The sequence below is a fragment of the Tiliqua scincoides genome, unplaced genomic scaffold (genome assembly GCF_035046505.1).
Source record: "Tiliqua scincoides isolate rTilSci1 unplaced genomic scaffold, rTilSci1.hap2 HAP2_SCAFFOLD_110, whole genome shotgun sequence".
NCBI classification, from domain to species: domain Eukaryota; kingdom Metazoa; phylum Chordata; class Lepidosauria; order Squamata; family Scincidae; genus Tiliqua; species Tiliqua scincoides.
The window spans coordinates 45259-67508 of NW_027101362.1; the positions used below are offsets into that span (position 1 = coordinate 45259).

Here is a 22250-nt window from a genome sequence, read left to right on the forward strand (position 1 = left end):
GATGAGGTCAGCACCTTGCAGAGGAGACAACTGGGGGACCCTTGCAAGAGGGGGGAGGCAATACTAGAGGGACAGGCCCGGTGTAGTGTGTGAGGCCTCCTTCCCTGGGAGGAGTTGGCAGGGCCCCTTCAGCGGCCTCTCCTCCGAGGGAGCCCGGCACTGACCCCTAGGGAAGGCGCCTCCCCCAGCTGAGAGAAGCCTCCCAGGGAGGGGGTGCTGGAGGCTGCCGGGCAGACTCCCTGAAGGGACGGGCAGTGCCGCAGCGGGACTGTCGCCCCCCCAGCCTGTCCCTGAGCCGCCGAGGGCGCGCTCCGCCCTCCCAGCCCCACTCCCGCCCGAAGGGTGAGGCGCCGCTGGCCAGGCAGCAGTGCGCTCCCCGAGCCCGGCTCTGGCGCGGCTGCAGCGGAGCCTCCCACCGGCCCCCCCCCGAAAGAAAACACCTCCAGACTGGTGCGTGGGCTGCAGGGGCTCTTTATGCTCGCCTCGCTGGGCGAAGTGCGCGCGGGACGCGTGAGCAGAGCGCAGGGTGGGGCAGGTCCTCTCACCCCCGGCTGGGGGCAGATGCGCGGGGCGGGGCGGGGCGGGGCGGGGGAGCACGCAGGGGACCCCTTCAGGCACGTGGAGAGCGGCGTCCGCTGGGTTTGCTGTCGGAGGCCTCCCACCAGAGGCGCCGCCAGAGCCGGGGGCTTCTCAGCAGCCCCGCACCCGCCGCTCGCCGGCCCTTCCACCTCCCGGGAGGCCTCAGGTGCGGGCTGAGCGAGGCGGTGGAGAGGACCAGAGCACCTGTCTCCCCGCCCGGGTTTCGGTAGCAGCTCCTTCGCCCCGGTGCCGCCGCGAGCTCTCCAGGCGCAGCCCGGGGGCTTTGGATGGGGCTTCCCGATCCGGCCTGACGCTGGGCTCGGAAAGGTCCGCCCCGGGGCGGCCTCGGCGCGCCCAGCTGTCGGTCTGCCCCGCTCCGCTCCCAGGCCCCCGCACGTGCAGCTGCCGGCAACTCCCTACGGAGGGGAAGCGACCCCAGCAGCGTCCCCCCCGCCGCCCAGACCGCACCAGGAGGGGCTTCCTGGGGCCGGGTCCCGTCCGCAGCGCCCCGGCAGGCTGACCAGGAGCCAGGCGACGTGGCTGGCGGGCGCTACCTGGAACTCCTTGCAGACGTAGTAGAGCCGGGGCCCCGCTCCGGAGGTGGCCACCTGCCGCAGTTGCCGCCCGCTCGCCGACGGGGGCCCCCGCAGGGCCGGAGGACGCCCGCTCAGAGCCGCGCAGGCCCAGCAGCAGCCCCCGAGCAGGGCGGGGAGGCCCAGCAGCGCCAGGCAGGCCGCGTACAGCGCCAGGCGCAGGGGGCAGCAGAGCGCGGCCGTCCGGCTGGCTCGGGGCGCCGGAGGCCGTTGCCTGGTGGGCGCCTGGAGGGCTCCGACTGCCCCCTCTCGGCACAGGCACCGGGAAGCGGGCGCGGTGGGGAAGCCCCGAGAGGGCGTCGTGGGGCCGGCGGTGGTGGCGGCTGCGACGGGGGTCGGGGCGGTTCGGAGGAGGCCGGCCCCTCTCGTGCTGGGAGGCGCCGAAGGCCGAGCAGTAGCCGGAGGGGAGGCTGTGCACGGCCCCGTGGTGGTGGCTGGCGTGTGTGCGGGGAGGCCGTGGGGCGCGGCCCCGGCCGGAGTGGACGGAAGTGGCGGGGCGGTTGTGCCTGGGCCGCTAGGGGTGGAGGGGGGCGCGGGGCTGGACGGGGGCGGCGGGGCGGCTGTGCCTGGGGTGGAGGGGGGCGCGGGGCTGGACGGGGGCGGCGGGGCGGCTGTGCCTGGGGTGGAGGGGGGCGCGGGGCTGGACGGGGGCGGCGGGGCGGCTGTGCCTGGGGTGGAGGGGGGCGCGGGGCTGGACGGGGGCGGCGGGGCGGCTGTGCCTGGGGTGGAGGGGGGCGCGGGGCTAGACGGGGGCGGCGCGGCGGTTGTGCCTGGGCCGCTAGGGATGGAGGGGGGCGCGGGGCTGGACGGGGGCGGCGGGGCAGCTGTGCCTGGGGTGGAGGGGGGCGCGGGGCTGGACGGGGGCGGCGGGGCGGTTGTGCCTGGGCCGCTCGGGGTGGAGGGGGGCGTGGGGCTGGATGGGGCAGCTGTGCCGGGGCCGGCAGCGGCGGAGGGGGGCGCGGAGCTGGGGCTTGCCGGCTCCTCTTCCTCGGACCCCCCCTCCCAGTCCTCCGCCCCCTGGCCGTCGCCCGGGTCCCTGCAGGCGGCCTGGAAACGCAGGACGGGGCTGCCCTCCTGCTCCGGAGGCGCCCGGCAGGTGACGCCCTCGGGGTCGACCACGGTGGTCTCCTTGTCCTGGCCGCGCACGCGCTTGTACACGCTGGCCTCGTTGTCGGCGATCCAGTCGCGCAGGTAGCGCAGGCGGCAGTCGCAGCGCCAGGGGTTCTCGTCCAGGGAGACGTAGGCGAGGAGGTGCTCCTGGAAGAAGCCGTCGGGCACGGTCCGCAGGCGGTTGCCGTCCAGCCACAGGATCTGCAGCGCGTCCAGGCCGTCCAGCAGCGCCGGCGGCAGCGCCTCCAGCGCGTTCGCGGACAGGTCGAGGTCCCGCAGCGCGGCCAGGCCCGCGAAGGCGCCGGGCGGCAGGCGCCGCAGCCGGTTGCCCTGCAGCTCCAGCTCCTCCAGCAGGGGCAGCGCGCGGAAGCCGCCCTCGGGCAGCTGGGCGAGCTGGTTGTGCCCCAGGAGCAGGCGCCAGAGCCGGGGCAGGCCGCGCAGGGCGGGCAGGCCGCGCAGGGCGTTGCGCGCCAGGCTCAGCTGCCGCAGGGCGGGCGGGGCGCCGTCGGGCCGCAGGGCCTCCAGGCCGTTGCCGGCCAGGTCCAGCTCGGTCAGGTTGCGCAGGTCTCGCAGGGCGGCCAGCGAGACCTGCGCCAGGCGGTTGTCGGAGAGCAGCAGGATGCCGGTGTCGGGGGGCAGCCCGGCGGGCGGGCTCGTCAGCCCCCGCCCCACGCAGCTCACCTGCAGCAGGTCCTTGACCTTGTTCACCTCCTGCTCGCAGGCGTCCGGCAGCGGCGCGGCCCCCGCCGCCGCGCAGAGGGCCAGGAGCAGTGCCAGGGGCCGGGGGGCCATGGGGGCGGCGCGGCACCTGTGGGCAGAGGAGGGACCGCTGGTGACTGGCCGCAGCAGCAGGGCGCCTCTGAGCACGTGAAGAGCGCTCTCCTCCCGCGCCGATCGCCCGGCTGCCGGGATCTGCGCGGAGAACCCACGGGCGAGCGGGCCAAACGCAGCCCGGAGCCTGGGCTATCGCTGGGGGGGGCTCGCCAGCCCGTAGGGGGAAGGGGCCCCGCAAGAGCAAGCGAAGCCCCGCCTCCGAACTGCGCGGCAGTGGCCGCCCCCCGCCCCGAGACCGGCTTGTTCTCTGAAGGACGCCCCTCCTCAGCCCCTCCCAAAGATCTCCGCGGGGTCCCCCTTCCAGCTGAGCCGTGGCCTGCGGGGTCTTCTCGGCGGTGGCGCCCCTCGAATCCCGCCTGCAGGAGGTGCGACTTGCTCCTGCCAGTTTCTGAAGGAGAGGCGGCTGTGCCCGCAGGCCCTCCTCTGACCCCCCGCCGCTTCTCGTGCCGTCTGCCTCTTTGCGCTTCTTTTCTGCCTCCCTTCAAGTGGGTCCAGAAATACAGGCGGGGAGGAGGAGCGTCTGCGTCCGCGCTCAGCGGCCTGGGTCTCCGCAGCAAAGGCCAGCCCTGCAGACTCCGACCAGGGCGTGCTGAAGGCAGTGGCTGGAAAGGGGGGCTTTGGGAACCTGCACAGCTACGTCCTGCAACTCTCAGAGCCAGTAATGAGCGCAGACCCCCAAAGCGGCCTGTGGGAAGGGACTTGCCTTCCAACCCCCTGGTTCTGAGGTGCCCTCCCATCTGAAAACAGCCCCCTTCTAATGTCATGCAGCCTTAAAGTGGGGCAGTTTTTGTTGGAGTTGATGCAGCTCTGCTGCTTAAGCTGCTCTGCTTCCCCCCAAAGAGGAAACTACTTTAAATTTCCTCCTCCAACAGTTTTCAGGGGCACAGCTGTGAACTGGGAGGTGGGTCAGAAGAAGCCCCTGCCCCTCCCCTTGTTCACATGTCTGCTGCACCCCTGGAGGGGGAGCGGTCAGAGCTGGACTTTGCTGATAACAGTCCTGCGGGGGAGGGGTCAAGCCTACAGCCCTCTCCCCCCTCCCCGTTCAGAGCGTTTTCTACAGAATCTGGATGGAGAACCTCCAATTTGGTTCTCCAAATTTGAGCATTTTTAGGATGCTCTGCACCCAGGAATCTACATTTATTCCCAGTGTTTGCAGACAAAGTTTTCCAGAACTGTGCCCTAGGCAGACATTCATCAGGTGCACCTCAGCAGGGAGCTTCGCCTGTTGAATTTCTGCCTGTACCGTATCTCCCCAGCCCATAAGAAGAGCCCCACTGGATCAGGCCAAAGACCCAGCTAGTTCAGCGTTCTGTATCTCACAATGGCCCACCGGATGCCCCAGAGAGCACACAAGGCAAAGAGACCTGCATCCTGGTGCCTTCCCTCGCACTCGGCATTCAGAGGTAGCCTATTTCTAAAGCCAGGAGGTTGCACAAATCCATCACTGCTTGTAACTTGTGATGGATATTTCCTCCGTGAATCTGTCCAATCCCCTTTCAAAGGCATCCAGGCCAGACACCATCCTGTGGCATAGAGTTCCAAAGACTAATTACACGCTAGCTAAAGAAACATTTATTTTGTCTGTTCTGAGTCTCCTGACACTCAGTTTTAGTGGCTGTCCCCTGGCTCTAGTGATGTGTGAGAGGGAAAAGAACATCCCCCATCCACTCCATAATTTTGTATGTCTCAATCACGTCCCCCTTCAGATGCCTCTTTTCTAGGCTGAAGAGGCCCAAATGCCGTAGCCTTTCCTTCTAATAGGGAAGGTGCCCCAGCCCCGTAATTATCTCAGTCGCTCTCTTTTGCACCTTTTCCATTTCCACTATGTCTTTTTTGAGACGTGGCAACCAGAACTGGACACAATACTCCAGGTGTGGCCTTACCATCGATTTGTACCCTGACATTACATTATTTGTACAAAAAAATATTATTTGTACAATGGCATTATTTTTTGTACAATGGCTTTCTATTATTGGCCATTATATTCTGATTTCCTTTTTTAATTATCCCAAGCATGGAATTGGCCTTCTTCACATTGGAGTTAGTACAACTCCGTCTGCTTCCACAGGTGGCAGGATACTGTCCATTGAAAGGGTTAGCCCAGTGACCCTACCTGTCCCCTTTTGGATGACCTATGTGGGGGCGTGGCCCCAGACCCGATTTAACCTTCCCTTCGCTCCAAGCACGCCCTCTTGCTCTCTCCCTCACGGCCACTGAGCAGACAGATGGCACGCAGGACAAGGCAGCTTCAGGGCCTTGTTCTCTTTTAAGTTAGTGTACCTCTGATCTCAATCAGATGCTGTAATCATACTTCTAATGAATTGTGAGTAAATGAATCTCCTTTGCAACTTCAACCAGCCATTGTTGTTTGTGTTTCTTGATTAGCAGTCAGCCGGGTGTGGGAGGCTCCCTGGGTTGATTCCCAGCAAGAGGGGTGGGGGGGGGGTCTCCTCCTGAAGCTACTCTGCTTCCCCCCTAAAGGAGGAAACCAGTTTTAAGAGAATCCAACATAAGAACATAAGAACATAAGAACAGCCCCACTGGATCAGGCCATAGGCCCATCTAGTCCAGCTTCCTGTATCTCACAGCGGCCCACCAAATGCCCCAGGGAGCACACCAGATAACAAGAGACCTCATCCTGGTGTCCTCCCCTACATCTGGCATTCTGACTTAACCCATTCCTAAAATCAGGAGGTTGCGCATACACATCATGGCTTGTACCCCATAATGGATTTTTCCTCCAGAAACTTGTCCAATCCCCTTTTAAAGGCGTCTAGGCTAGATGCCAGCACCACATCCTGTGGCAAGGAGTTCCACAGACCGACCACACACTGAGTAAAGAAATATTTTCTTTTGTCTGTCCTAACCCACCCAACACTCAATTTTAGTGGATGTCCCCTGGTTCTGGTATTATGTGAGAGTGTAAAGAGCATCTCCCTATCCACTCTGTCCATCCCCTGCATAATTTTGTATGTCTCAATCATGTCCCCCCTCAAGCGTCTCTTTTCTAGGCTGAAGAGGCCCAAACGCCTAGCCTTTCCTCATAAGGAAGGTGCCCCAGCCCCGTAATCATCTTAGTCGCTCTCTTTTGCACCTTTTCCATTTCCACTATGTCTTTTTTGAGATGCGGCGACCAGAACTGGACACAATACTCCAGGTGTGGCCTTACCATAGATTTGTACAACGGCGGCATTATAATACTAGCCGTTTTGTTCTCAATACCCTTCCTAATTATCCCAAGCATAGAATTGGCCTTCTTCACTGCCGCCGCACACTTTCATCGACCTGTCCACCACCACCCCAAGATCTCTCTCCTGATCTGTCACAGACAGCTCAGACCCCATCAGCCTATATCTGAAGTCTTGATTTTTTGCCCCAATGTGCATGACTTTACACTTACTGACATTGAAGCGCATCTGCCATTTTGCTGCCCATTCTGCCAGTCTGGAGAGATCCTTCTGGAGCTCCTCACAATCACTTCTGGTCTTCACCACTCGGAAAAGTTTGGTGTCATCTGCAAACTTAGCCACTTCACTGCTCAACCCTGTCTCCAGGTCATTTATGAAGAGGTTGAAGAGCACCGATCCCAGGACAGATCCTTGGGGCACACTGCTTTTCACCTCTCTCCACTGTGAAAATTGCCCATCAACACCCACTCTCTGCTTCCCGTTCTTCAGCCAGTCCCAGCACCATGTGTGAGATGGTATAAAGACCATCTCCCTCCATGGTGTAGAGCGTAAGGTCAAGGCAAGCCGCCCCACCTTCGGAGCACCCTCATGTTCGCCTTCATGTTCGATGCTCTAGTTCTTCTGGGGGGGGGGGGAGAAGGGGATGTTTTTCTGGGGTGCCCCAGCCTGCGGCACGGAGGGCAGCCCAAAGCGCAGGGCCCGTTTACCCGAGTGCACTCTGCGGCTCTCGGTGCGGCTTTGCGTTGGGCCGCAGCCCTCCTTAGTCCCCGCGCCCTTCCACAGGAGTCACGCGGCACCGCTCTGTTCTGGAGGCCATCAGGGCAGGCCTCCCCCTCCTCCCAGGGAGGCTGCCCATCCCCAGGCCAGCCAAGCCAGAGCGCGTCGCGTCGCCCCTCGCTCTCTCCCCACATCGCCTCGCAGACGGAAGCAGTGCCTCCTGCCGCCTTTCGGCCTCCCGCTGCCTGAAGGAGTTGCTGGGTTCCGGGAGGGGGTTTGCAGGCTTCAGGAGCCCTCCCGTTCCTCGGGCCTTTCCCGACCCCCAGCCTGGCTGCAGGGACAGTGCCGCAGTGCGGGTGACTCCGAAGAGAACCATTTTCGGGTTCTCCGGCCGCGTTTAGGAAGTCGGAGAAGTTTCCTGACGTTTCGTCCCAACTGTGTGGGGCCTTCTCGAGCGAAGGGAGTAACCAGGCTGACGCCGTACAGCCTCCGAACGAGGGATCGGGCCCTGCCTCACTCAGGAACTCGCATCCGGGCCAGAGCTGGAGGGAGCCGGCAGAGCAGAGCTCCTGCCGTCGGAAGGGAAGGCCGAGGAACGAGGCTTCTTGGACCAGCTGAAGGCGACCGACCGCGAACAAGGCTTCGGCGGCAGCGGGGCTGGATGCGAGTCTTTGGGGGTCAGCGCAGTTCCCTCCCTTCCTCCCCAGGAAGCCCCGCGCGGGGGGGGGGCAAAACGCCAGGACCCCCGTCAGGCTTTTCTGGAACGCGGCCCAGAACCTCCAGGCGAAGCGCTCTTTGGCGCTGGCCGCGGAAGCCTCGCTCGTCCGTTGCAGGCGGGCCGGGAACCGGGACGGAAGTCTCTGGCCGCCCCCCCCCCGGTCCTCCGGCCGCACTCACCGCTCTGCCCCCAGACCTCAGGCACTTCGAAGGCGACGCTGGCGCTTCCTCAGGCCTCTCGCAGGATCCCGGGGGGAGCGCTCCGGCGTTCAGGCCGTTCCGCGCGGAGTGTCGCGGTCCGCTGGCCGGCCGGCAGAGCAGTCTCGGCGCCCAGAAGCAGCTGCTGCCGCGCCTTTCCTGCGGGCCGCCTATAATTAGAGCGGAAGGAAGCCCCGGGCTTATCCGCAGGGCCAGGCGGAGCTGCGGAGAGGAAGGACCGGCTCGGGGCTCCCGCTCCCGGCGCTGGGACTGCGCGGGGGGGGGGGGGGCGCTTCGAGGCGCCTGGAAAGCGGAGGCAGCAGCGTCCGACCCGAGAGGGCCTCTGAGAACGCGCAGAGCGCCCCTCCGCCATAGCAGGCGCACTGCGGCCAGCCTCTGGGTGCCTGGGGCTGGCCGCCAGCCGCTCTTGCCAGGGGGCTGAGGAGCCAGGCCCCGCCGGCTCAGGCCCCCCAATCCGCCTGGCTCTTCCTCAGGTGCCGCCTGAAGCGCCCCCCCGCTCCCTGCCGGCCCGGCTGACGACGAGCACCGGCCCTGGGCGACCCCCTGGGTGGGTGCCTGGTGGGCCGCGGCTGGGCAGGGCTCGCGTCCCGCGTCCTTCTGCGGGCGCCCTCTGCCGCCGGGCGGGGAGAGGCCGCCTGACCCCGGCCGCTGGGACTGGCTGGCTGGCACGCCGCTCCCCCGCCCGCCGGGCAGCCACCCGATCCCTCGACAGGTGCCGGATGCGAGCGGGGGGCCGCGGGGACAGCAGAGATCTTGCACCCCTCTGGAGGCCCCGCGCAGCCTGTAAATAGGCTCCGTCCCTCCGCCGCCCAGACCCGGAGGCGCCGCCATGGGGACGCGCGCGTGGCTGGGCGTTCTGTTCTGGTGCGGGACCCTCGGTAAGGACGGGCCGGGAGCGCGCGTGTCGGGGGCCCGACGGGCTCCTGGGGGCGCCTGCAACTGACCCGGGGCTGTTGTCGCCCCCCCCCCCCGCCAGGGCTGCTGGAGGCCAACGAGGACTCCCGCCTCTTCGAGCGCCTCTTCGCCGGCTACGACAAGAACACGCGGCCCGTGCGGGGGCCCGAGGAGGTGGTGACCGTCAAGATCAAGCTCACCCTCACCAACCTCATCTCGCTGGTAAGGGGCGCCCCTTCCGACAGCCGGGCCAGGCCGTCGGCGCGCTTGCCCGCTCCTTCGGGGCCTGCGTGAGAGACGCAGCGGGAAGGACGCCGCTCCGCGTGCAGGCTGGGCAGCGAGGCGCCGGTCGGCGCGGCCCCGGTCCTTCTGGGCAGGGCGGGCACCCCGGTCGTGCCGAGAGGCGGCCTCCCGAGGGCGAAAGTGACGCCGCCCGCCCGCCCGCCTTTCCCCACAGAACGAGAAGGAGGAGACCCTCACCACCAACGTCTGGATCACGCACGTAAGGCAGGGCACCCCGGGCCTCGCCCCCCGCGTTTCCTCGCCCGCCCGCCGGGCTTCGAGGTCCCCGCTGAGCCCCTTCCCCGAAGGCCAGGAGCGCTGGCCAGCCTCCGACCGCCCGTGCGTCCCGCCCCGCAGGAGTGGAAGGACTACCGGCTGGACTACAAGAGCGAGGACTTTGGCGGCGTGAAGGAGCTGCGGGTGCCCGCGGACATGGTGTGGCTGCCCGACATCGTCCTGGAGAACAAGTGGGTGGCCGGGCCGGGCGGGGGGGCCGGGCTGAGCCGGGGTCTCCGGCCCCTCTCGCTCCTCCCAACCCTCCGCTCCCCGCAGCATCGACGGCCAGTTCGACGTGGCCTACTTCTGCAACGTGCTGATCTCCCCGGGCGGCAGCATGTACTGGCTGCCCCCGGCCATCTTCCGCAGCACCTGCGCCATCCAGGTCACCTTCTTCCCCTTCGACTGGCAGAACTGCTCGCTCGTCTTCCGGTGAGGCCCGCTTCTGGGCGGGCGGCCTGGGTCGGTGGAGGGGCCTGCGGAGACCCGGGATGCTCTCGGCTGGGGGCGGCGTCTGAGTCCCCCTCCCCAGACTGGTGTCCTTCGCTGCCCCCCCCCCGCCTATCCTCGTTCAGAGGAACCGGGGAGGAGGGGTGGGCCAGTGCGGCCCCCCTCACCCGCCCACTAGCCCTTCCCTGGGGGCAGCGCCCCGCCAGCCTCCTGGCTCCAACTCTGCTCTCCTGGACTGGGGGCAGCTCCAGAGGGGGCCGCAGCCCCCCCCCAACGAACTGGTCCTGCTGAGGCTGGCGGGGGGGGCGGGGGGCTTCGTCAGCATGGACGGCTCCGGCAGGGGCCGAGTGTCCCTTTTCCCACCACTTTCCGCCAGTCTTCCCCAAAGAATCGAACTGGAAACCCGAATGGCCGGACTGCGAGCAGAAGCCGCGGAAGGACCGCAGGTGTCCCGAGCCCCGCGGAGACCGGGACACCGTCGCCCAGAGAGGCCGGGTCCCCGCCAGCAGCTGTCCCGGCGCCCCCAGTCCTGTCCTGCCCTGCCGCAGCCGCCGCTCCGGTCTGGAGGGGCCGGGGTTCCAGGAGTGCCCCCTGCTGCCCACTCAGCCCCTCCGTCCTGCCTGCAGCTCGGCCGAGGGGTTCGGACCCGGCTCCACCTGGACTCCGAGACGGGCTTGGAGGGCTCCGGGGACGAGGCTGGCCCTTCGTGGCGCCCAGCATGTCTCCCGGGCAGGAGGGAGAGGCGAGTCCAGGGGCGGCCGGGCTCGCTGGGCTGGGGAGGCTCCCGGGCTCTCTCTCCGCCCAGTGCCCGGGCGGCCTGCCAGGCGGAGAGCCCGCACCCACCGCCCGCCTTTCTCCCCAGATCCAAGACGTACAACGCCAACGAGCTGCAGCTCGACTTCAGCGTCGAGCCGAAGACGGAGGAAGCCATCAGGTGGATTGAAATCGACCAGGCCGCCTTCACAGGTGCGGGGAGGGGCTGGTCCGCAGGCTCCCTCCTGGGCATGGCCGGCCCGCGGGCCAGGCCCTCCGCGCTTCGCGAGCACAGCCCCGCAGGCCCGGCCGGGGAGCCCCCGCCTGCTCCGCTCCCGGCAGGCGCGCGCCTCAAGGGCAGCCTCTGTCTTCGTGCAGAGAACGGCGAGTGGGCGATCCGGCACCGCCCGGCCCGCAAGCTGCTGGCCCGCGTGCCCGGCCCGGAGGCGCCCGGCTTCTCGGAGATCCACTACTTCCTCATCATCGAGCGCAAGCCGCTCTTCTACATCATCAACATCATCGTTCCCTGCGTGCTGATCTCCTCGCTGGTGGTCCTCGTCTATTTCCTGCCTGCCCAGGGTGCGCGGGGGGGTGTGTGGGGGGCCGGGACATGCTGGCCAGCAGGGGGCGCCTCCGGGAGCAGAGGCGCGAGGGGTGGGGAGGGGGGGGCCGCGGCAGGGAAAGGGTGCCAGCCTCCTGGGCGCCAGCCAGGCGCAGGCATGGCTTGTCCGCCTCCAGCCGCCTCTCCGCCCGCAGCCGGGGGGCAGAAGTGCACGGTGAGCATCTCGGTGCTGCTGGCGCAGACGGTCTTCCTGTTCCTGATCGCCAAGAAGGTCCCGGAGACCTCGCTCAGCGTGCCCCTCATCGGCAAGTGAGTCCGGGCGGGAGGGAGGAGCGCTGCGGGACGAAGGGGCCTGGGCCCGCTGGACGGAGGGGGTGCTGGGAGGGGGCCGCCCCAGCCTGCTCCTTGGCTTCTCCCCCACCGGCAGGTACCTGCTGTTCGTGATGGTGGTGGCCACGCTCATCGTCATGAACTGCGTCCTGGTGCTGAACGTCTCGCTCCGCAGCCCCAGCACCCACAGCATGTCGGGGGGCCTGAAGCACGTGAGCAGGGGGAGAGGGGGCGCGTCCGAGGCTGAACCCGTGGGCTTGCTGGGCCCATCTGGGCACCCAGGCCAGGGAGAAGCGCCTGTGCGCTTCCGCAGCCGGGAAAGGTGCTGGGGCGCCCTCTGCCTGCACCTTTGCCCTGCTGCGGCTGAACTCTGGAATGGCCCTCGTCGGCATGTGTTTGATGACTGGGTCGGAGGGGTGGGATGGAGTGGGGGGGGGCGTTCCACTCCTCCAATCAGCTCACTTGCTGACATCTACCTGCACCGGCTCCCACCACAGGCACCTTCCATTGCCCTTTGCCAGTTGCCAGAGAGGGCCCCGCCAGTGCCAGCAGCTTCCTCTTGGGACTGTCCAGCTGAACTGCAGTCAGGGGGCTTATGTTGCTCTGCCTGCTAAGAGACTCCAGCAGCAGGCAGACTTCCCAGGAGTCTGGATGCGTGCCTGCTGAATGTTTGTGCAGCGTCCCAGCTCCACCTGCTGGGCATTAATCGTTACTGCGTCCATGTGATGAAACTTTTCCTTTATGCTTTCCAGCTAAGCTCAGGCCAAGCTAGCCTGCCTGCACCTTGACTCCCCCCCTTTCCTAACCCATATGCCTTGACCCCCTGCTCCCTTGGGTCATCAGGTGCAACACTCCAGTGCAAGTGCAGATGGCAGAGGCAAGGTGGACAGTCCTCTCATGGGGCCTCCTGCTAGCCACAAACAGAGAGGAGGGGTCCTTTCTTCTCACCTCTCTCCCCTGCCTGGTATCTTTGCAGGTATTCTTGGAGGTCCTGCCTCGGTACTTGGGCTCCACCCTAGAGCCCTCCAGAGATGACCCCTGGGACACCCCCCGCCCTCGACGGCGCAGCTCCTTTGGGATCCTGCTGAAGGCAGAGGAGTACATCCTGAAGACTCCCCGGAGCGAGTTGCTCTTTGAGCGGCAGGGGCCACGACATGGCCTACAGAGGGTGCCTGGCTACAGAACACCTTGTGAGGATGGCTGGGGGGGGGCAGGGCATGGGGCTGGGGCCAGTGGCCTGACAGGAAGGGCTTTGGGGTGGAGTAAGCTTTGGTGTGCCAGGGGAACGCCAGGGGCACAGGGAGCAAAGCGGTATCAGCAGAGGCTGCTAGGAACTCCAGCATGTTCCCCACAGCCTCCTGGTGGGCTGTGGGCCAGACGAGACCCCTCTTGGGTGGGTGAGGGACGGTAGTCATTGACCTGGAGGGAAGCAATGGGTGGTTCTTCTGTATCTTTATAAATAAGTTGGATGAGGGGGGCGAGAGGATGCTAATCGAATTGCAACTGCGCTGCTCAACTCCCTGCCTGGGTTGACAGTAGCTTTCTTTAAAAAACAACATCTGTGGCCTGATGAGCTGCACAGGGTCGGTGCTGCCACCATAGGGCCCGGGTCTTCCTTTAGCAGAGACGTGGAAAGGGCCACCTTGTTCACATCACTGCAGGACAGGAAAGGGCCCTGTCCTGCCAGCAATGGTTGGTTAGGCAAGGGGAGGTGAGTGCAGTGCAGAGGGCAGGAGGGCACCGGCCGCCTTTCTTCCACGCAATGCTGTTTGCCACTGGAGAGGCACTGACCAAGTCTCGTGGCTGGCGGGGGGGGGGCACACAACGTGAACATCCTTTGGCTCCCGCAGTCACTCTCTTCCGGGCTCCTTCCTCCCAGATGGCACTGACGTGGGGGTAACCAGCACTTTGTACAAGAACCTGGGCAGCCTGGCGCCCGAGATCAAGGAGTGTGTGGATGCCTGCAACTTCATCGCAGAAAGCACCAAGGACCAGAGCGTGGACAGTGCGGTGAGTCGGCCAACCCAACCCCCGCCCTCCCTTTGGAGCCTGTCCACCTGAGGCCCCTCCCTCACTGCTCTCCCTGCAGGAGATGGAGAACTGGGCGCTGATCGGGCAGGTGATGGACAAGCTGTGCTTCTGGGCCGCCATTCTCCTGTTCACCATTGGAACGCTGGTCATCTTCCTCATGGGGCACCTCAACACAGTGCCCGACAACCCCTTCCCCGGCCAGGATGACTGGGCAGTCAGCCCAGTGAGCCAGGAAAGCCCTGGGGAGCAGGCAGCAGGTTGTCCAGATAATGGAGGGCCGTGATTTGCCCCACCTGGTGGATGGGGTAAGTCATATGCCTCTAGAGAGGCCCCACGAGGCAGGCCTGGACAGAAGCAGTTTCTGAGGTTCAAGAGATGACTACTCCCTGGCCTCCACGCCCACTGCCCCTGTGCACTGCAGAGAAGAATGCTCTGGAATGTCAAAGTTCACCACCCTTACTTGGCTCAATAAAATCTTCAGAGGACCTGTGGCTCTCCTGGCCTATATGTACGCACACATACCAGAGCCTGGTGTTTAATTGGGTACCTTGACCATGCCCCCTGGGGATGCTTAGACCTCTGGCAGTGCCCTGGCCACTGAGCTGTGTGCCCCACCCACCCTCTGCTCTTGGCTTCTGCCCAGCAAGCACAGGAGCCGAGTTCTTGCAAGGTAGGGTAGGGTGGGCTGACCACAAGGCTGGGCCTTTGCTGCAGTCCTGGACTGGTTCCAGCACAGGCACCACTGGTCCCTTCAGAGAGTCTGCCTGGCAGCCAGTAACCCCCTTCCTTCTGAGGACTTTTTTGGACTGGGAGGGGTAGTAGCGTCTCAGTTCCTGGGAGGCCTGAATGCTGAACACCCAGTGCCAAGGCACACCGCCAGGCTCGTCCTCCTCCCAGGGGAGGGGGTGCTGGGTCTCCAAGGGGGCCCTTCCTCTGAGGCTGGCCCAGCCCTGTGGCATCTCCCTGCTTCCAGGATTCCCCTGGAGGAGAGGCACCTGCTGGTGCACTACCAGCCCCAGGAACAGAGGGAGAGTGCCTAGGGGAGCTTCTGGGCTCACTCTCCCCGCAAGTGGGCCCCTGCCTGCCCACCCTCTGGTTTCTCACACACATTCAGGACCCAGGAGTGAGTGATTCCCTCTGGTGTTGCCTCCCCCATCTTTCCAATCCCCACTCCCTCTTCCAGGGGCCTCCCAGTTGTCTCCTCTGCAAGGTGCTGACCTCATCCCCAGCAGCTGGAGTGCAGCCAAGCCCTGCAGGTTCTCCCCCCCCCAGCCCCTCCAGAACATGCTGAGTGGATTGTCATCCCCCCCCCCGCTCAGTTGATGCCACCTCGTGAGTCAGAACCACAAAGGGGAGAAATCACAGATATTAGTTTGTTTTATTAACTCCCAAAGGCCACCAGTGATTGCTGGAGGGTGGGGAAGGGGTGTGGGGGCAGGCTATTTCTTCCACAGATGGGTCAGGGAGAGGGTTATATGCAAATGCAAGTGAAATGCACCAGGACTGAAGTCTGCCCCAGGAGGGCTGCACCTCCCCCACAGCTTGATGGTGCTGGAGGCTTCTCCCCATCCCTGAGCACAGAACCCCAAACCCAGCAAGAATCCAACACACACGGCGGGGGAGGAGCAACCAAGGGCCAGCCAGGGCGAGTGCAGTTTCCAAAGGGAGCAGAAGGCTGTGCCCCCCCCAGCTCCTAGCGAGAAAAAAAGGTCCTGGTGTGAACCCCAGAGGCTTAGTGGGGGGGACGGACATGCCCTGCTCTCTGGTCCCCTGCCCCCTCAAACCGCACCAACCATCCTGATTAGCTGAACCATTAAAGTCCTTTATAATTTATAAAGTAGGCTGTGCAGCATGGCCTTTCCCAGTGTGAAGAGACACTTGGCCAACAGGCTGAGGCCAAGAGGCAAAGAAGGAAGGCCCATAGCCAGGGAGACAGACCAGGGACAGACTGCACTTGCTCCTGTTGTGGAAGGGATTGTCTCTCCCGAATCGGCCTTTTCAGCCACACTAGACGCTGTGCCAGAACCACCTTTCAGAGCGCGATACCAGAGTCTTTCGAGACTGAAGGTTGCCAACTACTACTAAAGTCCTTTGTTAGCTGCCAGGGGCCCAATCGTGCTGGTGCAGTTGTGCAGGAGGTCTGGTCTAGAGGGTAGAGCCTCTGTTTGCCTGAAGATAACATCCGAAGGTTGCCAGTTCTAGGACACTGGCACCATGAGTGGCAAGACCCTCCAAGTGAGAGATGAAGCAGCTGCTTGTCAGCCTCCCTGGGAGGAATCTGGAGGCCAGAAAGTGAAACCAGACCACAAAAAATCCACCTGAAATGTTGTGCAGTTCTTGAAAGACAGAAACTTTCTTCAATTGTAAAAATCCCTGCGGGGATGTAGAACAGCACAGCCTGCCTCTGTAAACTGCCCTGAATTCAACTCTGAGGAGAAATCTATAAACACCTGTATTATTATTATTATTCTGGCAGCAGAGGGTGTGCTGCCTTCTGTGCTGGAGAGGCAGTCACTGGGGCCTCTTCAAGGTACAAGAGCAGGAGTTGCCTTCCCAGGGGACTGCACCAGAGCTGGGAAGTTGGACAGGACTGAGCCCTTAATTACCACAACAAAAGAACTACCAAAAAATATACAAAGCAGAGGTGGCAGGGAATTACATTCTGTACACCCCAAGCGCAGGGAGACCAAGCCCTGCAGGGGCTGGAGGAGGGAAGAGGCGGCCCCCCACTTTCCTCTGATGCAATGACACGCGTAGGGGGAGAGGAAGCAAGTCAGGGTGGGCATGCGAGGGCAGGGCAGGGGGAGCGCGCTTCTCACCAAACTGAAGGCTGTGACCCACAAGGGGGCTCCGGGACACTGCAGCAAGTGGGAGGGAGGAAGAGTGGGGGGGCAGGAGAAGCTGTGTGTGAACTCATGAGACAAGCCCCACCCCTCCCTCCTTCAGGGCTACCCAGTCATTGCCACAGGCCCAATCCCCACCAGTCCCCTCCAGCTCTGGAAGGGGGGCTCTTTCCTCCCCATTTTTAGATTGGGGGAATTTTAGACCCAGCTGTGCTGCTTACTTACATGATTTGGTTTGGGCCCCCCTCCTCCAGGCACCAAAAGGTTGCTGGTGGGGATGCAGAAGGTCCCCCTCCCCCCAGGACCACCTTTCCAACCAGTTCTCAGCCTACAGCTTCCTGTACCTCAGTGGCCTACCAGCTGCCTCAGGGAGCACACAAGACCACAAGGTACCCACTTCCTGTTGCCACTTTTGCAGCTGGCATTCTGAGGCAGCATATTTCTAAGACTGGCTGGTTGCACGTTATCCATCACAGCTTGTAACCTCTGATGGACGCTTCCTCCAGAAATCGGTCCAAGCCCCTTTTCAAGACATCGAGGCCAGGCGCCATCACACAGCATGTGGCAAGGGGTCCCACAAACTAATTACATGCTGGGTAAGGAAATACATGCGTTTTCTTTTGTCAGTTCTACCTCTCCTGGCATCCAATTTTCCCCAGTTCAGGAGGGGGGCTGCCACTCAACTCAAAAAGAACGGCTGCCCTCTGCGCCATAGGCTCCTGCCCCATGGTGCAGGCTCCGCACACTTGCACACTGCAGGGAGGCCAGGGGGAAGGGGTGGGCCTGGGATCCCACCTCCCTCTTCCCCACCCCTTCATGTATTTCCAGTCTGAATGCAAAGAACTGTAGAGGGCGAGGTTCAGCCCCCCCCCCCCGGGCTGATGCAAGCACCTTTTGGGCTGTCCAATCCCTTTCTGACCCATCCAGAACACCCTCATCCTCTTGGCTGGTCACTGAAACCAATCCACGAGAAGTAGGAGGAGGTGTCTCAACAGAGGAGCCTGATTGGGGTCTGTGCTGCTCGCTCTCCATCCTCCTGGCTCTTCTGCCTCAGACCCACCTCCTGCCCCCATCACTGCTCTAGATGCCAACCCCAACTGCACTTGCCCCAGGAGGGACATCCCGACAGACAAATAGCCAGGGACACAGAGAGCATGATTGGTTTTTACTAAGTTCAAAGCACGGGGGGGCAGGAGTTGTACCACCCGTCCCTTGGGGGGGCAACAGTATGATGGGGGCCATCTGAGGGGGAGGGGGCAAGTTCCAGCAGCAGCAGTCAGGCCAGAAGTCTCTTCTCCCCTGCAATAAATAATGCCAGGCCTCATTGCCCTTCCCCACCTCCAGCAAGCATGGAGAACTTGGCTTCTGCCTCACGGTTAGGGCAGGAGGCCTCCCCAGACATGGGGGAAGACAGCCTGTTCTCCCCCCCCCCCAATCCATGCAGGCAGGCCTCAGAGAAGGTGCTCCTGGCAGTAGAATGGGGGCCGGGGGCCTCTGTGCCCCTCAAGCGCTGAGAAAGAACTTCTGGTAGAATTTGTTCATCTGCTCCAGGAAGATGAAGGTGAGGACGGTGTGGGGACCCAGACGGGCGTAGTAGGGGGTGAAGCCTTTCCATAGGCTGAAAAAGCCCTCATAGCGGACCACCTTCACCAGCACATCCTGCAGGGTAACAGGAAAGAGAAGGTCGGTCATTCTCCCCAAGAGCAGGTACTATGGAAGGGAGATGTTGGGCTGCTGGAGGCTTGGCCCTGGACTCTCTGCAGGACCATCCCTCTCTCCCTCCTGCCATTCAGAGAGGATCCTGCCACTGGCTGCTCCCAAAGCCAGGCAGCCGCCCCCAGAGCAAAGGGACTGTCCCTGCCACCACTGCACCCATGCAGAGATGGGGGAAAGCTCCTTCAGTGGAATGCCACCCCAGGACAACTCGTGAGGCTGGCTGCCCTGCCACAACAGTGGGAGGCTGTGGGAGACTCCTGCAGGTGGGCAGGCAGAGCTAGGATACTCTGGTTTGGCAGACTCCCGTCTGCAGGGTGAAGCAGGCCACCCCTGCTCCAAAGAGGACCTTGGCCGGAAGGGCTTGAGCTGAGGCCTGCTCCTGCTGGCTGCCTTCCAAGTTGCTCCCTCCCCCTTGGAGACCTTGGCTGGAAGGGCCAAGGTCTCCAAAGGGGAGGGAGCAGCTTGGAAGGCAGCCAGCAGGAACAGCCGTTGGCTCAAGCAGGGCCAAAGTCTTCATGGAGCACCTGCGGCTGCTGCCCTGCAGAAGAGCAACTTTGGAGGGCAACTCCCTCAGTTGGCTGCACAACAAGCCAGGTGGCCCCACAGACTAGCTGAATCACAGGACCCACTCTGATGGTGCTTGCTGGCTGGCTGGCGGGGCCCACAGGGCAGCAGGACAGAAATGCCTTCCTTCTCCCAGCAGCTGCAAGAAGTCCTAAATGATCCCCCACTTCAAGCTGCAAGTGCCCCTTTTCCACCCAATAAATATTCTTCATAACATATGTAAAGCTTTACAACAAGAAGATCACAAAGCGGTTTACAGAGAAACAAACAACTCAGTTGCTCCTTGTCCCAAAAGGGCTCACAATCTGCAAAGATGCAGAAGAGACCCCAGCAACAACCACAAGGAAAGACGCCATGCTGGGGGCGAGGAGAGACAGCGGCTCTTCCCCTGCTGAACATAAGGGCCTCTTTGCCCAGTCAAGCAGGTGATAGAACATAAGAACAGCCCCACTGGATCAGGCCAGAGGCCCATCTCCTCCAGCTCCCTGTATCTCACAGCGGCCCACCAAATGCCCCAGGGAGCACACCAGATAACAAGAGACCTGCATCCTGGTGCCCTCCCTTGCATCTGACGTAGCCCATTTTAAAATCAGGAGGCTGCACATACATATCATGGCTTGTAACCCGTAATGGATTTTTCCTCCAGAAATTTGTCCAATCAATCCCCTTTCAAAGGCATCTCGGCCAGAAGTAAACCTTGTGGGCCAGAGACTTTCTCGAAATGCTGCCTCACACAGCAACCCTCCAAGTGCCCAAGTGCTGTTGCACCCACACAGCCCACTATTCCCCCCCCCAAGGGAATGGCCCAACAACCACCCAGGGGGTCTCACCAGCCCGTTCCGGTACTCTGGCTTGCCGTCGATCATCCGCATGTTCTGAATCCTGGGGAAAAACGAGCAGCAAGAGAAGCAGCTTCCTCCCTGCATTCCTGTCACACACACATCACCACCCCCGAGCTGGACCCAGGACAGTCTTCCCTGCTGCAGCCAGAAGACCTTCCCAAAAGGAGGAATTCCGGGACAGGCTCCTGGCCACCAAAGAACTGTGGCTGCACAGCAGAAGCAGCTCATCCTTCTCCCAGGCCCCACCCCACCCCGACAGAGCGCCTCCTGCAGGCACAAAGCCTCTGCTCTTGCCTGGTCTTGGCGATGTCCACAGGCATGGAGGCGGCGGTTGTCACGAGGCCACTGATCATGCTGGCACAGAAGTGGCACAAAATGTTGTCCCGAAAATAACCTGCAGGCAGCAAAAGGAGCTCAAGGGGCTGTTGTGGCAGCCGCCCGCAGAGTGAGGCTAAGGCCCATATTGAGGTAGGGCGTGGGACCCAACAGCCCTAGCTCTCCCCTCCACAGTCACAGCAGTTGCACTCGGCAGGGGCACTGAAGCCCCCCCACCTCTCCTGGGGAAGGAGAGCTAGTGATGAGTTTGGGGGGACAAGAGCTGTCTGGGTGGGGAGCAGGCTCGGTCACCGAGGCTGCGCAGTTTGTGGACTCTTGTTGGAGGCTGAACACCCAGGAGCCCACAAAGCCTAGGAAGAAACTACACATCACACACACACAAAGAACATCTGCCCTGCAGAGAGCACCAGCAGCGCAGGCAAGCAGGTAGGCCTCCCCAACAGCCTCGTCCCAATTGCTGTGCAAACACAGCCATAGTAGTCACATTGGGAACCTGAAGCTTGGTGCGCCTCAGGAGGGCTGACCCCAAGACCAGTGCTGCCCCCCCCCCCCATGCTGCAGCAGCAAGGGCCTTCCTGGAGAACTGCTCACCAGAATCCAGAAGGAACTGCTTGGACTGGGAGTAGGAGGCCAGCTGGGCTGCGTTGACGACCACTGCCCGGGCCATAGTGGGGACGCAACCCTGCAGGGCAAAAGACAGTGACGCGGTTGGCTGCCAGCGAGGGGGTGAGATCGACCCCAGGGGGGAGGCCAAGGGCACCCTCATCCTGCATCCAAAAGGAGCCGACAGACGCTGCATAGGAGCAGCTGCTCCCCCACGCAAGGCTTTGAAGTCCCACAGAAAGCTGAGCAAGTCCCTCCTCCTAGACTAGCCGGCAAGAGTCTGGCCCCTTTGGGTTACGGGGCTTCTGCCCCACATGCCCAGCCAGCCTCAGGCACTGCACAGACGCAGCAGGACGGTGCTCAGTGCCAGGGAACGTGTTCCATCTCGGGGAACGTGCGGGGCGTTCTGCAGGGCCTGCCTGAGAGCACCTCTTCCACTGGCGAGTCCACTTCCAGCCAGGCAACGAGACGGGCTGCCCAGAGCTGCCCTGGGTGCTTTCCTTGCTGGAGCTGACGGAAACCAGGATCAGGTGTGGCCGCTCCCCTCCCCCAGGGCTCCCTAGTCCAGCTCAACTTCTCCAGCAGTCTGAACCCCAACGTACCCGCCACAGCGTGGGCACACCTTCCTCACGCGTGATCCTCAGCAGCGCGTTGAACACGTTTGTGTAACCCCTCCTTTGGTCAGCAGGTAACCTGGAACAGAGGGACAGGAGGAGGCAGGGGGAGGCCCTGCTCCAGACTGGGGGAGCCTCCTCCACTGCAGCCCGCCCCGTCCAGTGCCAGGGTATGCCATTCCACCTACCTGCCGTCAGCCGTCATTCGAATGAGGGCCACCTCTGCGGGAGTCCCCACAAAGGCCCCCACTGCCCCGGCCGTCATTCCAATCAGAGCCTTCATGAGGAAGTTGGGGGGGGTGCCGTCTGCTGCTGTGAGCTTCTCAAAGAGGATGGTGTAGATGCCCAGGCGGGTGGTGGTGTAGGTGGCCTGGCGCAAAAGGCCGGCAGACAGCCTGCGAAAGGCAGCCAGTCAGGGGGCCGCAGGCTCTGCCCTGTGCCCTCAGTCAGCACAACCGCCCCCACAGAGAAGCGCTCCTGCTGGAACCTCAGGAGGGCAGCCACGGCGGGTGGGGCTGAGCCCACGGAACTGGGAGCCAGCGGGCTGGTCAGAAGGGAGGCCCTGCCAGTGGGGCAGCGCCAGCGCCACAAGAGGAGCCCTGCCGGATCAGGCCCAGGCGCCTCCAGCCTGTCCCCACTGCGCCCGCCTGCGAACTGGGAGGCCGGAGCGCCGCGACAGAAGCCGGCGGGCGGCTCGGCCGGACGGGCTCCCGAGCGCGCCAGGCCAGGGCGGGCCGGCGCCTGCCTGCCCTGCGCGGGGAGTGGCGGGGCGTTCCACGGGCGCGGGACCCACCCGGTGTAGATGCCGCGCACGCCCTCCCGGCGCAGGATGCTGCCCACGGCGTGCAGGCTGGTGCGGTACTCGCGCGTCTTGGCGCCCTCGCCGCTCAGCTGCATCCGGTTCTTCACCAGGTCCAGCGGCTGCACGAACACCGTCGCCGCCATCCTGCGGGGGGAGCGGGTCAGCACGCGGGCCGCCGGCCCCCCCCGCGCACGCCCCGCCCCGCCCCCGCGCACGCCCCGCCCCTACCCGGCGAGCCCCCCGAAGAGGAACTTGACGGCCTTCGGGGAGGTCTGCGGCCTGCTGGGCGCAGCCATGACGGCTCCGCAGGGTCCACAAGGTGACCCGGGCCGGCCACGGGGGCGGGACTTCCGCTCCAGCAGGGCGCCTGCGCAGTGCCGGAGCGGCCGCCTGCG

At 63.7% G+C, this 22250-nt stretch overlaps 3 protein-coding genes across 3 annotated transcripts; 1 reads left to right on the forward strand and 2 right to left on the reverse strand.

The window, feature by feature from the left end:
- Nucleotides 1–462: 462 nt before the first annotated feature.
- Nucleotides 463–8057, reverse strand: GP1BA (glycoprotein Ib platelet subunit alpha). Its single transcript, XM_066610970.1, has 2 exons — nucleotides 7919–8057; nucleotides 463–3090 (listed from the first exon to the last, which is right to left on the reverse strand). The coding sequence occupies exon 2, from the start codon at nucleotides 3072–3074 to the stop codon at nucleotides 996–998; it is 2079 nt and encodes a 692-aa protein (XP_066467067.1). The 5' UTR covers nucleotides 3075–3090; nucleotides 7919–8057; the 3' UTR covers nucleotides 463–995.
- A 311-nt stretch (nucleotides 8058–8368) lies between these two features.
- Nucleotides 8369–14009, forward strand: CHRNE (cholinergic receptor nicotinic epsilon subunit). Its single transcript, XM_066610965.1, has 12 exons — nucleotides 8369–8835; nucleotides 8934–9073; nucleotides 9309–9353; nucleotides 9491–9600; nucleotides 9686–9841; nucleotides 10722–10825; nucleotides 10991–11191; nucleotides 11369–11483; nucleotides 11602–11716; nucleotides 12481–12694; nucleotides 13384–13514; nucleotides 13594–14009. The coding sequence occupies exons 1-12, from the start codon at nucleotides 8787–8789 to the stop codon at nucleotides 13816–13818; spliced, it is 1605 nt and encodes a 534-aa protein (XP_066467062.1). The 5' UTR covers nucleotides 8369–8786; the 3' UTR covers nucleotides 13819–14009.
- A 3519-nt stretch (nucleotides 14010–17528) lies between these two features.
- On the reverse strand, nucleotides 17529–22211 carry SLC25A11 (solute carrier family 25 member 11). Its single transcript, XM_066610964.1, has 8 exons — nucleotides 22084–22211; nucleotides 21847–21999; nucleotides 21242–21448; nucleotides 21042–21132; nucleotides 20428–20518; nucleotides 19795–19894; nucleotides 19489–19540; nucleotides 17529–18037 (listed from the first exon to the last, which is right to left on the reverse strand). The coding sequence occupies exons 1-8, from the start codon at nucleotides 22149–22151 to the stop codon at nucleotides 17882–17884; spliced, it is 918 nt and encodes a 305-aa protein (XP_066467061.1). The 5' UTR covers nucleotides 22152–22211; the 3' UTR covers nucleotides 17529–17881.
- Nucleotides 22212–22250: the final 39 nt, after the last annotated feature.